General features: G+C 53.5%; 1 protein-coding gene across 1 annotated transcript; it reads left to right on the top strand.

The window, feature by feature from the left end:
- The first annotated feature begins 1,930 nt into the window (after nucleotides 1–1,930).
- Hs3st6 (heparan sulfate-glucosamine 3-sulfotransferase 6) lies at nucleotides 1,931–8,053 on the top strand. Its single transcript, XM_021644781.2, has 2 exons — nucleotides 1,931–2,434; nucleotides 7,320–8,053. Exons 1-2 carry the CDS (start codon nucleotides 2,022–2,024, stop codon nucleotides 7,933–7,935), a joined length of 1,029 nt encoding a protein of 342 aa, XP_021500456.1. The 5' UTR covers nucleotides 1,931–2,021; the 3' UTR covers nucleotides 7,936–8,053.
- The last annotated feature ends 7,623 nt before the right edge of the window (nucleotides 8,054–15,676 follow it).

Below are 15,676 nucleotides of genomic sequence, written 5' to 3'. Positions count from 1 at the left end.
ACCTTCAGCTTTGGATAGCATGTGAATTGTACCTCAAGAAAGCTGTTACCCCAAAGACTTGGAGGTAGCCAGAGCCTGTGGTCACAGGCTAGAGGAAAGACTCTAATACCTTACCTTCTGGAAGGATGAGCTTGCACCCCCCACTCCCTGTCTCCCCGGCTGCCCTTCAGCTGTGTTCTCTGTTGACCCCACTCTCTCTTCTACCTAGACTGAATTTTCCTCCTTGCCTGGCCACCACCTCCAGAGGCCTTCCCTAATCTCTCCTCTCTAATCAGCATGTATCGAGTACTCATTGCATGCTAGGGTCTATGTTAGGTGCTTGGGAGACCTTGGGAGACCATGTCACCCTGGGGTGTTTGCAGATTTGTACCCATTTCCACCAAGACAGCCAGAGGGAAGGTAGAGAAAGGGAGTCAGCATCCAAACTGTCAGCTCATATTGATGTTCTGGGCCAGTGTCTCTGGATGGAAAAGGCGTCCTGCAGGGGAAAGGAAGAACCAAGGGCAGGAGGTGGGAATTCAGCCAGTGCTAGGGAGATGGAGAATTACTAGGGAATAAGTGTAGGGATTTGGAGTCCCAAGTAGTGACAAGCTCAGACTGCGTAGGTGCAAAAGGGCAGCTTGGGGCCTCCCGTGGGAGTGCTCAGAGGGGAACCAGCATGTCTGCAACAAATTCCATTTACAGATAGATCTGAAGAAGAACTTCCTGGGACCCTGCATGTACTAACATGCTTCCCAGACAGTGCTGTGCCAAAAAACCCTCCCACAGGACTGCTGGCACCGGCTTGCCCTGACAAGCAAATATTACCCTAGTGTCTGAGACTGGGTTTGGGAGCTGTATGTCCCCCATGGACCCAGCTGCTCTTGGGGTGAGTCTGTGAGTCACTGAAGTTCTCTGTATGGGAACTAAATGTCTGTGGGTCATTGAAGTTCTCTGTCCCTCTTGCAGTGATGAGACTTGCTCAGATGCTGTGAGGCCCAAAGACAGCTGATAAACAAACAGAACCCAGGGCAGAGGCTGAGTATCTGTGTGTGGGCAGGGGCTGGACTTGGAAAGTTGGACTGAGGCAGAAAGAAGACTTAGGCACAGTTACCTTTCTTTATCCCTGGGTCGGGACCGCTTATTCACCCTCCTAGAGTCTTTCCTTCTCTGCCTTCCCATTAAGCAGCTCTGTGGACCTGGCGAGCCTGGAACAGGAGATGGGGGTGAGCAGTCCCCATAGGGTTCTAGGTTGACAGGGTGCACACAGGAGAGGGCCCCGGGGAAGCTCAGAGGAAGCTAGTTGCCGCCCCCGCCTTCTAGTACAGGTCTTTCCAATCCTCTGGGGGAGCCACCTTGCAGCTTCCCGAGGGCGTCACTGACATCTTGGGGAGGCCAGCTCCATCTCTCACGCCCGACCATCAGACAAGCTCTCTCCACAGAGCAGGGCTCCCACCCTAAAGGAGGGCTATTGGACTGTTGGCAAGGAATGCAATGAGCGAGTGTTCCTGCCTCAGGCTCAAAGACAAGTGGGGACCCCCTCTGCGCGGGGTGCATGACTGCTTCATCCTCCCTCACAGGCAGGGAGGACTCATTGGTCCTCCTGCTCGCCCAGTGATGACGCTCCCGCTCTCAGGGAACGAGGCCTTACACCTATCGCCCGGTCACAAAGACAGGTCAGGGGCTCCCACTAGTTCAGCCTCGTTGCTGTCTCGTGTCCCTCCCCGCCACCGCCTTCCCGCAGTGTAAGAGCGAAGACTTTGGAGCCAAAAGAGCTGGAGAGCAGCTCAGGAGCGTTAAGGTAGCTGGGAGAGCTCCAGGTAGCTCTAGAAATTAGCCAGAGTTGCTAGTTCCAGGCGTAGTCGGGCTTGGGACGGGGCGGGGCATCTCGGCCCTGCCCCTCCCCGCCCCGCCCTCCCGGGCTCCCGGGGCACGAGGCTTGCTGAGCTCAGAAGCCGGGCGCTCTCGGGCAGAGCGTGCGACAGCCGGGATGCGCGCCTGTCTGAGGTTCGCGCTCTCGGACCCGGGCGCTGCACGACCCCATGGCAGGTAGCGGCGGCCTGGGCAGCGGGGCCGGGGACCTCCAGGGCGCGGGGCAGGGGCAGGGGACTGCCCTGCGTGCTCCCCGTGCTCCGCTGGCGCTCGTAGCTCTGTTGCTAATTGCCTACTGCCTCTTCGCCCTCCCCGGCCGCTGTCCACCTGCCGCCCGCGCCCCTGCGCCGGTTCCCGCGCCCGCCGAGCCGCCCCCCGCCTCCCGCCGTCTAGGAGGGCCCGGCCTGCCGGTGGCCAGCGGCCCGGGGCTCCGGCGCTTCCCGCAGGCGCTCATCGTGGGCGTGAAGAAAGGTGGCACGCGCGCGTTGCTGGAGTTCTTGCGGCTGCACCCCGACGTCCGTGCGCTTGGCTCTGAACCCCATTTCTTCGACAGGTGCTATGATCGCGGCCTCGCCTGGTACAGGTGAGTGCCCTTGCTAGTCCGCTCCTTCAGCGGCGTCCGCGGGCACCTTGGGCTGTGCTTTCAGCTCAAGGGTGTTGTGTTTTTCCGGAACCCAGGAAGATTTGGGTAGAATTCTGGCATTGGGTCTGAAACAAGCCTGTTAGGGAAACAGACCTGACCTCATGGACGAGGCCCCTGAAGGAAAGGTCATTTGTAGCCTAGTGTCGCAGGAATCAGAAAATAGGGAAAACTGTTCTCCTGTTGGTGGGCTGAGGGACTCAGCTAGGTGTTAGCCTAGCCGGAAGTACTTTCAAGCCAGTGAGATAACCGGGTAGGTAGACGTTTTAGGGGATCGGGTATTGGGGATTGAACATGAAGCCTCATATATTCTAACCAAGTATTCCACCACTAAGCTATTAATATATACGCATATATTATCATGGACTATGTTAGTAGAATCCCGGTGGGACTATTTGTGAGCCTTAGAAATACTTGGAACTCAGTCACTTTTTCATCCTTTCCTGTCCGTCAGTTCCCTATTATAACTCTGGGTAAGTATGGGTAATTATTTGATCACTAGTCAAGTATGTTAAGGGAGGGTCTCCGGGTTTCCAGAAGCTTTCCAGAAAGTGTCTTTCCACCCCTAAGCACCTCTTCCCACCCTGCATCAAGGGGAGCCCTTGGCTGCTGGAGTCCGGAGAAAGTTAGGTCTGGGCTTTGGCAAGGGAGACTCTGCCCTTCAGTACAGCCCAAGGGTGGGGGCTGAAATACGGACTCCTGTAGCTGTCCTCTCTCCACCCAGTATAGATTTGGGGTGCATCAGTGGAATGTGGGCGCACCCCCCAGCTGTAGCAGTCCCGGTGGAGGGTCAGACACTAGGCCCTCCTTGCTGAGTTCGGTCTTAGAGGCAGGCTCTGCCCACCCCAGGGAGCTCTGCAGGCACTGAGGGGTTTATAACCCTGTCCTTTCCTTCGGGGAAATTGGGATTTATAGACTGGTTTGCCCCATCCGCAAGCCTGTGCTGAGCCAAGATGGCTTGGAGAATCAGCAGGGGTGGAAGGACCCCCAGGCACACCCGCTTCTGCTTCTTGGGTCCTTCCTTACTCCCATTTGCTAGCTTTGCCTTTTGCATTGAGACTTGTGGGTTTGGGAGAGAGCAAGCCCCCAGGGTCTGAAGGGTTGGCACTCTCTGAGGAGAGGCTCTCGGAAACACTGATGTTCCCAGCATGGGAGTAGAGAGGGTCCAGGGCAGTGCACCAATTTTCAGACTCCATGTGGAAATAGGGCATAGGGTGCTGGGGAGGGGTGAAACCCATGGCCTCCCTCCCATTAGTCAGGGTCATCCTCTGCCACTTGCCACTTCAGATTTGCTCAAACATAGGGAGTGAGCTGAGTTGCCTGGCTGGGCTTCTGGACTGTGTGGTCTTAGTATCTTTACCTGGCTATAGCCAAAAGGGTTGCTATGCTCGCTGGCAACCACTCCTCAGGTAATGTTGTGGTGGTTATTTGAGACGGGGTATTTCTCTGTGTAGCCTTGGCTGTCCTGGACACACTTTGCAGATCAGGCTGGCCTCAAACTCACAGAGAGCCACCTGCCTGTGCCTCCCCTAGTGCTGGGACCACAGGTGTGCACCACCATGCCTGGCTGGTAATGTTCTTTCAACCCATCACATGCATGAACTGAGCCTCTGAAAATTACCATTATCTTCAGCCCTAGGACCTGGGCTGAGCCCCCCGTTCCTTTGGAACTCTGTCCCAGTATGGATTGAGGGAGGGAGGTGGGAGAGGAGCAGCCACAGGTGAGGTACTCCTGGTTTTGGGCTGTGATCTGCCTCATTCAGGCAGTGACCCGAGTATCTACTGGACACAGCCCTTGGCCCAACCATTCTCCTCACTGGCTCTCCATTAGATCATGGGACAGGGTCTCTTGCAGCTCAGGCTGGCCTCAAATTTCCAGTGTGGCCAATTATGATGCTGATCTTCTCATTCTCTTGCTAACACCTCTCTCTAAGAGACAGAGACAGAGTAGAGAGACAGAGACAGAGAGAGACAGAGGAGAGACTACTCTGACATGAGCATGGAGGCCAGAGAGCTAACTCTTAGGAGTCTTCTCTCCCCACCTCCGTGGGATCTGGAGACTGAATTCAGTCAACAGATTTGCACAGCAAATGCTTTTACTTGCTGAGCCATGTCACTGACCCCAGGGGACTTTGTTTGTTTTTGTTTATTTGCGGCAGGGTCCCATTTATACAGTCTGGCTAGCATGGAATTTGCTGTGTAGACCAGGCCAGCCTCAAACTCAAAGAGGTGGAGGCATGTGCCACCACACCCAGCCTGTGGCTGGTTTTCATGCAGATCTAGGAGTTGAACTCCGGGCTTGTGCATACTAGTCAAATCCTATGACAGCTGAATTATATCCCAGCTTCTTAGGATTTTAAGAGTCTTCCATCTTGGGGGCCATTTGCCCCTGACCACTCTAAAAATCACTCAGCATTTATTAGCCCATTTATTAGCATTCATTAGTCACCCTTACCCACTGTCTGTCAGGGGTGTCTGTCAGGCTGTATCTTCCAGAGAAGCAAGAAGAGGCAATAAGAGATACAGGTAGGGGAACCCTTGTTGTCTCTGGAGTTTAAGATCAGGCCTGTGAGGGGGTGTGAGGGCATGCAGGGGGAGGGTCTGTTCATATTCGTCCCCCCTGTGGCTGGGGACTTGGTTCCCTAGCACTCTGTGACACTGGGATCAGATCCCTAACCAGTTTCCCCCTGGGCTCCTTGGATCTGGCCCAAATGAGGTGTAGGATACAGAGGTTGTGGTGATGTGCCGGAGGGGCCCGGGGAAGCAGGGGGTGTGGTCTCGGGCTGGCTGGGAGCCACGGAGAAATGCAGACCAGATGGGGTGGGTGCAACTGGAGAGACGGTTCAGGGAGCTACTTGACAGAGCTCTGCTCTGCTTCTTCTCACCTCCAAACACACCGCACTCCTCTCCCCACGCTCACTAGGCAAGGCTGCTGAGGCTCATGGCGGGTAATCGATGCCAAAGATGCCAGGCTGCAGAAGCGCTTGGGGTTGGTTCCCAGACCTTGGAGTCACACCCTACAGTCTCAATGAAGTCCCCCCTCCAATGTCTGGGTGCCATTCCCATGTGTTTCCTGACTACACAAGGTAGAGTATTGGGGGCAGGGGCTTTGGAAACAGAAGTCTCATGGACTCCCTCCTTTCAGGTGGGCCAGGAGGAGGCCCGAGGCCTATCATTTTCCCTCAGCACTTTCTATTCTTTCTCAGTCTTAAGATGCCTGCCTGTCCAATGGGGGAGGAAGGTTACTGATTCACCATGCCATCCAGATGGAGGAGAGAGACACGTGCTCTTATAACTTCCGTAGACCAGCTTTGCCTGGATCCTTGTTCTGCAGTTTCCTACATGCCGCTCGCCCTTCTCCGCTTTGGTCATGGGTGATGTCAGGAGCCGGGCACTGCTGGCGGGTGCCTCTCCCTCTCCCTCTGAGACAACATGGTCTTGTGTGGTTTACCCCGTTTTCAAATTCTCCAACATCTCTGCCTCAGTCCCCAGAGTCCTGAGGTTATAGACATGTGCCACTGTGTCTGGGCCTGATCTCACTCTTGCCTGATCTATGTACATGTACATATCCCCTGCCTAGAATGCTGGTTCCTGGTACCCTAGGGCCACTAAGGACCTTGGGACAGGACCCAGATAGATTAGTGCCCTATCACTAACTTTCATAAGCACCCCCAAACCAAGCACCCCGGTATGGGTCCTGTGCATTTTTACCTGCCCTGTATTGTATTCTCTAGGGAGCCTGAACAGAGAGAAGAGAATGAAGGTCAGTAAAGCTGGGCTTTGTCCGGTATGTCAGCTTGGCTAGAGTGGGTCCTGGGGATTGTTAGGAAGGGGAGAGCAGTATCCCTAAGGGGGGAGTCAGCGCTGGGCAGCTGTATCTAAGCCCCACCCCTCTGCCTCTGTTGACCTAGTTCCTACCTTTTCTTTGGAGCTGTGTTTGCTCAGCTGACCCACCCTCCCCTGCCCTAACTCACTGTGTACCAACTGTCAGGTGCAGCCCAAGGACACCTCTCGGGGTGCCTGGGCCTGCCTGGGCTAGGTGCTCTGTGTGGGTGTCGTCAGCTGACTTTCCCTGAACGTTTGGATTAGGTCAACACTCTCCTTCAGAATAAAGGCAATTTCAGGAATACTGGTTCCTAGTACCCTAGGGCCACTAGGGACCTTGGGACAGGCCCCCAGGTAGATCAGAGCCATATTACTAACTTTCTTAAGGGTGCTGGGCGCTGCTGATGGCTGTTTGATGTTCTTAGCTGGGCCCAGACAGAAAACTAAAGGTTAAGAGGAGATGTAATTAAATTTAAGGGAGGGAGGGAGAGGCCAGACATTGGTAGCTGCATTTGTCAGTAATAATTGATGACCTAGTTCATGGTCAGTGATTACAGTAAAGAGGCATGCAGGGTCTGTGCTGGCCAGCCTCAGGGGTGCCTGGTCAAGGCTGGGTGAGGCAGCTTTGGAATGGGTTGGTCTGTGGTGTGGGGCTTACTAGGTTTCTATGGAGGTGGCATTTCAGGGAAAAGGGTCACAGAACTTGAAGAATGTCTTGGTGGCTGTTGCCCTCTGAGGTTGTCTAGGCTGTTGCCCTAGAGCCATGCCGACTAAGGTGGGGCTGGTTTGGGGCTCTACTGCAGGCCCACAATGGGCAGGACCCCCCCTGCACTTTAGGGGAGGTGAACCTAGGAGGGGAGGAGGATAGTCTTCCTTGGCCTGGGCCTTCTTCAGAGGAGGAGGGGTTGGCTCCTGGTTCTGAGGGTTGGTCTAATTGAGAGGGGAAGATGGCCTTGGGAGAGATGTGTGTTATGATCGGTTACTCCTGCTGCCCGTTCCACAGGGGTCTGATGCCACGTACCCTGGACGGGCAGATCACCATGGAGAAGACACCCAGCTACTTTGTGACTCAGGAGGCTCCGCGCCGAATCCATGCCATGTCCCCAGACACCAAGCTGATCGTGGTGGTGCGGAACCCCGTGACTCGGGCCATCTCTGATTACGCACAGACACTCTCCAAGACCCCAGGCCTGCCTAGCTTCCGCGCCCTGGCCTTCCGCCATGGCCTGGGTCCTGTGGACACAGCCTGGAGTGCTGTGCGCATTGGTCTCTATGCCCAGCACTTGGACAACTGGCTGCGCTACTTCCCTCTGTCCCACTTCCTGTTCGTCAGCGGCGAGCGCCTGGTCAGTGACCCAGCGGGTGAAATGGGTCGCGTACAGGACTTTTTGGGCCTCAAACGGGTTGTCACTGACAAACACTTCTACTTCAATGCTACCAAGGGCTTCCCCTGCCTCAAAAAGGCCCAGGGCAGTGGTCGCCCCCGCTGCCTGGGTAAATCCAAGGGCCGGCCTCACCCCCGAGTGCCGGAGGCTGTGGTTCGGCGGCTGCAGGCTTTCTACCGGCCGTTCAACCTCAAGTTCTACCAGATGACGGGCCAGGACTTCGGCTGGGACTGATCAGGGCCCAGCTCAGCCTGTCCCTGGACAAACTTTAATTTATGTCGGTCTGCCTGGCCATTGCAGGTGGCTGAGTAGAGAGAATTTAGAAAATAAAGTCTGAATCTATCTTCTCCCACTCGGGCTTGAAGGTGGGGGTGGGATCATAAAACCCAACTCTGTCAGACACTGACTGTACCATGGCATGCCCTGAGAGGCGATCAGTGACATGGTCCCAGGTCCCAGGTGAACATGCAAGGCTTAGAGAGGCTGAGCACCTGTGACACGGGTGGCTCTGGAGGTTGTCCACAGCCACTGTTTTCAGCCTTCGGAGGCCGAGCAGGGTTGTCTCTATGCCTAGGATGAAAACAGGCTCTTGAGTGGTAGGGTAAGACAAAGCTGAGTGTGCTGTATCCACCATCTCGTTTCATCCTCAGTCCCGCCTATAGCCTGATGGAGGAGCCGGGCAGTGAGTGAGTGATAGGTGAGCAGATTCTCTGACAGCCACCAAGTGGTTCTCGAGGAGCTTTACCCCCCCTCTGGCCCTGCCCACCAGCCATCATTCCCACAATGCCATGCCTGTTCTCCAGGTCTCCTGCTCCTCTCCAGTCAGGGCAGAGCCGGAGCTGGTGCCCACCAACAGCCCACCTGCCCATTCCTAGCCAAGAGAGGCCAGACTTGGGCAGGCCAGGTACTCTCCCTTGCCCCAGATGCCCCCCCCCGGCTATTCTGAAAATGATCTCTGAGGCCGCTTAAGCCCTGTCGTACCTGCACTGTCTCAGGCCTGCGTAAGGACCTGGCTGTGGCTTTTGCATCCAAGACTCCTTGGGTCTCGTGGGCTGTCCTTGGCTGTGATGTGGCTCTTTCCCTCTGAGGTGCTTAGGGACACCCCTGAGTAAGGGAAGATTTACCTAGGATGAGGATAGTCTGTGGACTACCTGCCTCACCTAGTTTTCAAGTTTCACTGTGAGCCAAAGGTCTCACAGGTCACTGTAGTCTCTGTTTTGGTCACATGACTTCATCAGCAGTGTTAACACCGGGTCAGTTAATGTCTGTGCCAAGAAGAAGCTCAGTGAGAGGAAGAGGAAGGACTGAGGGAAGGTTTCAGGGCTCTGCCTTTGCTCAGGGTGCCTTCTGAGCTCACACTCCTGTCTGGGGCTGCCCTGAGGGGCTGGTGCTTTCTCCAGACCAAGTTGCCCTGGGCCAGGCCAGTGGGGCTGGGGGCTGGCATTGGGCTTTCCTTCTAGCACCCACAGAGCAACTGCCATGGGAATGTGCTGGACAGATGTTGGTCCAGATGCAGAGGAGAGGAGACGCAGACACTGATGTGGATCAAGGGAGACACATTCCATACCCTGCCCTGTTAGATGGCACCTAATGGCTTGGTTTGAACTGTCTTTATTCCCTGGGTCAGAGGTGGGAAGGAGGGCAGGAAAGCACTTGGCTCCTGGGTCAATTGCCAGAACAGGGCACACACATCTATTCCTTGGACAGTCCCAGGGCCTTTACTGTGAGCCTGACTCATTATTGTCCTCTACTGGAATGGTGTCTTCAGCAGATCCCATTATTTTATTATTTTGTTTTGTATTGTTTTGTTTTGAGACAGGGTTTCTCTGTGTAGCCCTGGCTATGCTGGAACTCACTTTGTAGACCAGGATGGCCTGGAACTCACCTGCCTCTGCTTCTCAAATGCTGGGATTAAAGTTGTGTGCCACCATGCCCAAGAGATCCCATTATTTTAAGCTGTTCTCCTTCCCAGCTCCACCCCCAGTGCCTCTTGGATGAAGACTAAATGCCTGCCTGCAGCTCTTAAAACCTTTAAAGCTCACCCCTCCCATTTTACCTGCTCCCCTCAGCTCTAAGTTCTGGCTCCCCTGACCTCTGCCATCTCTATCTCTATGTCATGCTTTTTTTCTACTTTCACAAGCTTTGCATCTCTCTGCCCAGATGCCCTTCTCTGCAGGTGACTCAGATAGAAGCAGAAGGGACATGAGAGGCAGGGCCACTCTTGAGCTGGGCAGCTGGGCCTCCACTCTGGTTTTCCTGTTTCTCTCCCTGTGTTCAGAGCTCTTTGTCTGAGACCACTGAGGTGAGTACTCCACCTCCCACCATGGAGCTTTCATGGGCGCAGTGCCGTGAGGGCACTGGTTTGCCTGGGCCCAGGCTGTCACGTCAGTTTCTAGATGCAGCAAGGAGAAAGCTGGACTACTCACACCACCCAATGGAAACTTAGCCTGCGGGCCAACGCCCCGTTCGAGGTGCCCAGCTGTGCCTCAGAACACATTGTGGGCAGATGTGGTGGGTCCTACAGGCTGTGTGGGGGTGGAGCTCCTTGGGGGAGTCATCAGCCTTTAATTAAAGTCCCTAAATTGCTTCCCCAGCTGCTCTGTGGGTTTTCCATGTTGGAATGTTCCAGATGGAGTGAGAAGTGCTGATTCAATTACCTTCTTCCTGTCTTGACCAGTGGAGAAGTGGCCCTGGGACCCTTTCTCCAGCTCTCAGTCAGACAGGGATGGAGTGGGAGGGGACAAGCCTCCTTTCCACCCTGGGCCCAGGAAAGGGCTTGGAGAAGCCCTGGGATGAGGCTACTCTTATCTGGAGGACCTCATCCCGCCCCAGGCTCCTGGCCATACCTGGTCCAGGCAGGGGTTGCTAGGTGAGGCCAGTGTTCTTGTTCCTGCCTTGGTGGCTTTGTATACAGCAGATTCTGTGATCCTGATCAGACTCTGGCTTGAGTGCCCAAGGTCAAGGGGAGGCAAGAAAAGGCAGCCCCTGGATCTACCGTCTCCATTGCCTGGATATGCTCTCCTTACATGAAGACTCATCCTGGGATACCTACAAAGTGCTGACACTTTGCCCACCCTTCTTCTCAGGTGTCACTCTCCTGAAAAGGCTATCACCATCCCACCCATTTCAGAGGTGTGCTAGATCTTGGCAATAAGGTCAGGACAAGTCTCCGAGCACTGCAGGGCTGTACTTGCTGACCCCTCCCTTCTGTCAGTGAGGTGAGCCTGAGGTCTCTAGTTGTGGGTGGTCTCTCTTGGTAGGGCTGGGCCAGCTTCTGTGGTCAGGGCACAGTTAGAGGATCAGAGGGAGGCAGCCCCTGGCTTGCTTCCACCCAGGGATGTGTTGTCAGGGTGGGGCCAGGAGAAGGAAGGAGGAGCTGGGTGCAGCACCCTTGGAACACGGGGAACACCCGTGAGTGCCCTGCTTTGCGACAGGCCATATACTACTGGTTCTCACCGCTGTCCTCCGAGTGGCCTATGAAGGACAAGTCTGGGTTTAGAGGCCATCCCCAGGGGACCTCCTCACCTGTCCAGGAGCCCTATGCCTGAGTCAGCCTACCCTGGGTTTTTTGCTTCTGTTAGGGAACTGCCAGACTGGTTTCTAAGGAGTGTCCATAGCGCTTCAGTGCTTCCGACGACAGGCCAGGGTTGTGAGAAGGCCTTTGATGGTTTAGTTTTCGGAGCCTCCCTGAAGTCTTCAGCGCAGTTCCTGGAACTCCGTTGGGAGGGACTGGGATTGTGCTGCCATTGTGAATGTCGTGGAGTTTGAATCCACTGGGCAAAAGACCGCAGACTCATCAAAACTGTAATTATTACCGCTAGCAGGGCAACAGCCTTAAAGCCAAATCAAAGGTTTGCCGCCCAGAAGGGGCTAGAGGGAGACTTTTTTAAGGTGGCGACCACAATTACCTCATTTTCCTGGAATATGCAGGTGAGTGGGAACTGCTTCACTCCCCGCAGCTAGTGGGGAGCTGTCCCCCTCACTCCCTGTTACTCAAGTAAGCAGGTTTACGAAAGCCAGAGCAAGCAGCTTTACAGCTCTGGGGAGGGAGCAAGGAATCAGGGTCGTGGGGAGCTTATCTTTTAGGAATTTAGCACAAAATGGCATTTTCCTCAGCCTCGTGATGAACTCACAGGACTCCCCATTTCTAGGAGGTTTGACACAAATTAGATGATACCAAGTGGGGGTTAGGGATTAAGATTGTTGTTTTTTGTTTTTGTTTGTCTGTTTGTTTGTTTGTTTGTTTGTTTGTTTTTTGAGACAGGGTTTCTCTGTGTAGCCCCGACTGGCCTGGAACTCCCTCTGTAGACCAGGCTGACCTCTAAATTGGAGACCTCCCTGCCTCTGCTCTCTTCCCCCCGGTGCTGGCATTAAAGATGTGTGCCAACGCTGTGACCTGTGATGGCTGGTTTTAATGTCAACTTGCCATAAATTAGAATCTGCTGAGTAGGGAACCCCCCCCCCTGAGGAATTGTGAATCTGCTGAGTAGGGAACCCCCCCTGAGGAATTGTTCTGATTGCCTTAGTTCAGTGGTTCTCATCATGTGGGGCAAAACCCCCTGGAGGTTGAAAAACCCTTTTACAGGAGCCGCCTAAGACCATTGGAAAACACAGATATTCACATTACAATCCAAAGTAGTAGCAAAGACACAGTTATGAAGTAGCAACAAAAGTAATTTTATGGGGCCACACATGAGGAACTACATTAAAGGGTTGCAGCATCAGGAAGGTTGAGAACCGCTGCCTTAGTTGATGTGGGAAGACCCACCCTGAATGTGGGCAGCATCTTCTGCTAGCAGCCCTGGCTGTCCTGGAACTCACCAGGCTGGCCTCAAACTCACAGAAGTCCACCTGCTTCTGCCTCCAATTCAGGGTTTCTTTGTGTAGCCTTGGCTGTCCTGACTTGCCTTGTAGACCAGGCTACCTCAAACTCACAGAGATCTGCCTGCCTCTGCCTCCCTGAGTGCTGGGATTACGGGCGACAGCTCAGATTTTTAAAAGGTCATGGTAGAAGGGAGATTATTTTACCTTTTTGCTCATTCTGATCTTTGCTTGCTTCAAGCAGAAAGGTCAACCCAGTCCTTGCCATTCCATCTTGGCCAAAAGTAGAAGAGAGTTTCAGGTGTGAGAGAGATAAATAAATGACTATGTATGGTGTTTGAGTGTGTTCATAAGTGTGTGCATGCACACATTCATGTGAAGAAGGGAAAGGCACAGGGTGGCACTCACCTGTAATCCAGGCACTTGGGTGATAGATGCAGGAGGATCAAGAGTTCAAAGTCATTCTCAGCTACATAAACAGTTTGAGGCTAACCTGGGCTACTCAAGACTCAGTCTCAATGGGTGAACAAACAAAATCAAACCAAGACAAGAACAGAACCGAAGAGAACCAGAGCACAGGCTTTTCTTCTCAGGCTTGAGCAAGGGCCCTTTCCACTGAAGCCCAGACCCTCCCTTCACAAGCCGGGGAACTATAGCCCTGTCTTGGGGACTTGTCTCAGATGCAGACTGTGTCCTGGTTCATTCTGGGTTCCAGCCCACTGTAGTTCTAAGTTTTCACGGTGCTAGGCTTGCTGATAGGCACCACAGCACCTCTGAGAACCGTGGCTTATTCCAGACACACCACCTCTGAAATTGTCCAGCCTCCCTCTTCAGCAGTGAACCCTCGAGAGATCCAGGACAAGCTGGGCTGGGTAAAAGATTTACTGAAAGTCCTTGTGGATTGAGGATGGAAAGCTAGACAGGGCTCTTGATGGCTCTGGAGGCTAGCCAGTCTGCTGGGGTTCAGAGGCAGGACCCCACCCTCTGTACAGTTTGACCACATGATGCATCTCCAGATGGGCTGTGGGCAGGACCTGGCCAGGAGCACAGCTGAAGGCCTGGCTTGGGGGTTTGGCTGTTTTAGCCAGCAGAGAGCTTCAGTGAACAAGGTTGTGAAGACCCTCAGTTCATGTGCCACCTGCAGATCCTCAAGCCCCAGGTGACATCCCTGCTCCAGAGCCTGCTGTCAGGGGACATTTAGCGCTGGCTTTTCAGAAATGGTGAGATCTATCTAAAAGTGATGCCCAGCAACGGGGTCTTGCTGAGGCTTCTGGGACATAAGGCAAGGAAGCACCCATCTCCAGTTTAAAGCCAAACTCCTGGCTTTGAGGCCGAGAATTCCTTTCATACTGCCTAATCTGAGCCACATTGTGCGTGCTTTTGGCTGGAAGAGCTGCACAAAAACAGTCAGTCAACCAAAACAGTTAATGCAAAACTGTTGCCAGAAGCATTTCATACACGAGCCTCCTGATTAAGGGGAAAACGAGATCTCCAGTCAGGCAATTGAGAACAATCAGAGATCTTGTTCTCGCTGTCTTTCTGCTCCCAGAGCTCTGCACCGGGCCCCTCATTGGAAGAGAGATCTGGCCTGAGTTGACAGCCTCCCACGGTCAGATCCTATCATCCCTCTTCCGTCTTCTATGAGGGAGGACAGGATATCTGATGGGAAGCTGATCCTGAGACAAAGGCTTTGACTGCCTCAGGGAAAGCCTGTCCCTCACAGAGGAACCTAGCGGCCGCACAGCAGGGGGGATTCTGCCAACCACAACGGTTCTGGGGGAGAAGCATCCGGAGACTGTCTGGCCCCTTGGTCTCACTGTCTGGACTTGAATTGAAGGGGGGGTGGAGTGACAGAGGAGGCCCTCCTGTTTCAAGGCTAGCTAGTCCTGAATGGGGTTAACACAGGGAAGACACCCAGCTAGAAAACAGTGGGCAAGACATGGGACCTGAAGTCAGACAACTCTGATCTCGAGTTTACTAGTTCCTCACGGTATCTGCTGAAATAAACTCCAGGGAGTCAGCAAGGAGAGGAAGGAAAAGCCTATTGGGAGGCGATGATGTTTATTGGTGAAGATGGTGATGATGTTGACGGTGGTAGTGATAATGGTGATGGTGGTGGTGATGATAACTAAAGCTGGCGTTCCTGGGGGCACTTCCTGTATATCCTGCTAGTATATCCTACACTGAATGGTTTTTTGAATATTTATTTTTACATACTACACTGATGTGGGCAAATGCTCAGTCAGTGTTATTTAATTTACGTCAAATAGCTATGCTGTTACCTTTAATTACAGATGAGTAAAGGGAGGGTGAGAAAGGATTATGTTACCAGAAGCTGTTATATGTTATATAGGATATATATGTATATGTACACACACGCACACTACATATAAACTCAGGTTCATCTAGCCATAACATGCACATATGTGGGTCCTTGTGGAGTAGGGGGAGGGGTCAAGCTCTCCAGGGCACAGAGGTAGGAGGTAAAATAACGTCAACCTTTGTAAAATACTCTGCCCCCAGATTGGTGGGTGACCGTGCATATGATGGCTGTCGCTCGTGTGATTTGATTGTTGCTCTACAGACTTTGAATCCCTCATAAGGAAGCAGCTCCCAGGCAGGCCTAGCTGGGGAGGTGTGTTTCCTTCAAAGGGAGTCTACATTTTGGAGGGTGAAGTTTCCCTGGGACATACAGGAGAATGGTTGAATGCTAATGCTATTGCGCTAAACGCCACTGAGCTGTTCCCCCTTAGGTGGTTAATTTTGTGTAATGTGACTATTGCCCGTATAAAAATAAATAAAAAGGGGCAGAAGGAGGTAGAGAGAGAGATCTGCTGGCCCAGCAGGAAACAATCAGCTGACTGAGGGCTGTGGGGGGCCACCAGGCAGTTTCTAAGAGCCTAAAGGGGCTCAGGACTATCAGCTATCAAGTACAAAGGGACTTTGGGCTTATAATGTAAGGGATCAAATTCTCCCCTCAGCTAAGTGAGTTTTGAAGAGAGCCATAAGCCTCAGAGTCACCATAGCCCTGGCCAGCTCCTGGATTGCAGCCTTGTGAAACCTGAGGCACAGGACATTGCTCAGCCATCCAGAACTCATGACCCCCAGCAACCTGGGAGAATAAATGGGTGCTGTATTGAACTGCTGACTTTTT

This window comes from Meriones unguiculatus, chromosome 11 (assembly GCF_030254825.1).
Source record: "Meriones unguiculatus strain TT.TT164.6M chromosome 11, Bangor_MerUng_6.1, whole genome shotgun sequence".
In the NCBI taxonomy this organism is placed as follows: Eukaryota; Metazoa; Chordata; class Mammalia; order Rodentia; family Muridae; genus Meriones; species Meriones unguiculatus.
Note: the sequence above shows the minus strand (reverse complement) of the source record. Positions and strands in the feature narration are given on the sequence as shown.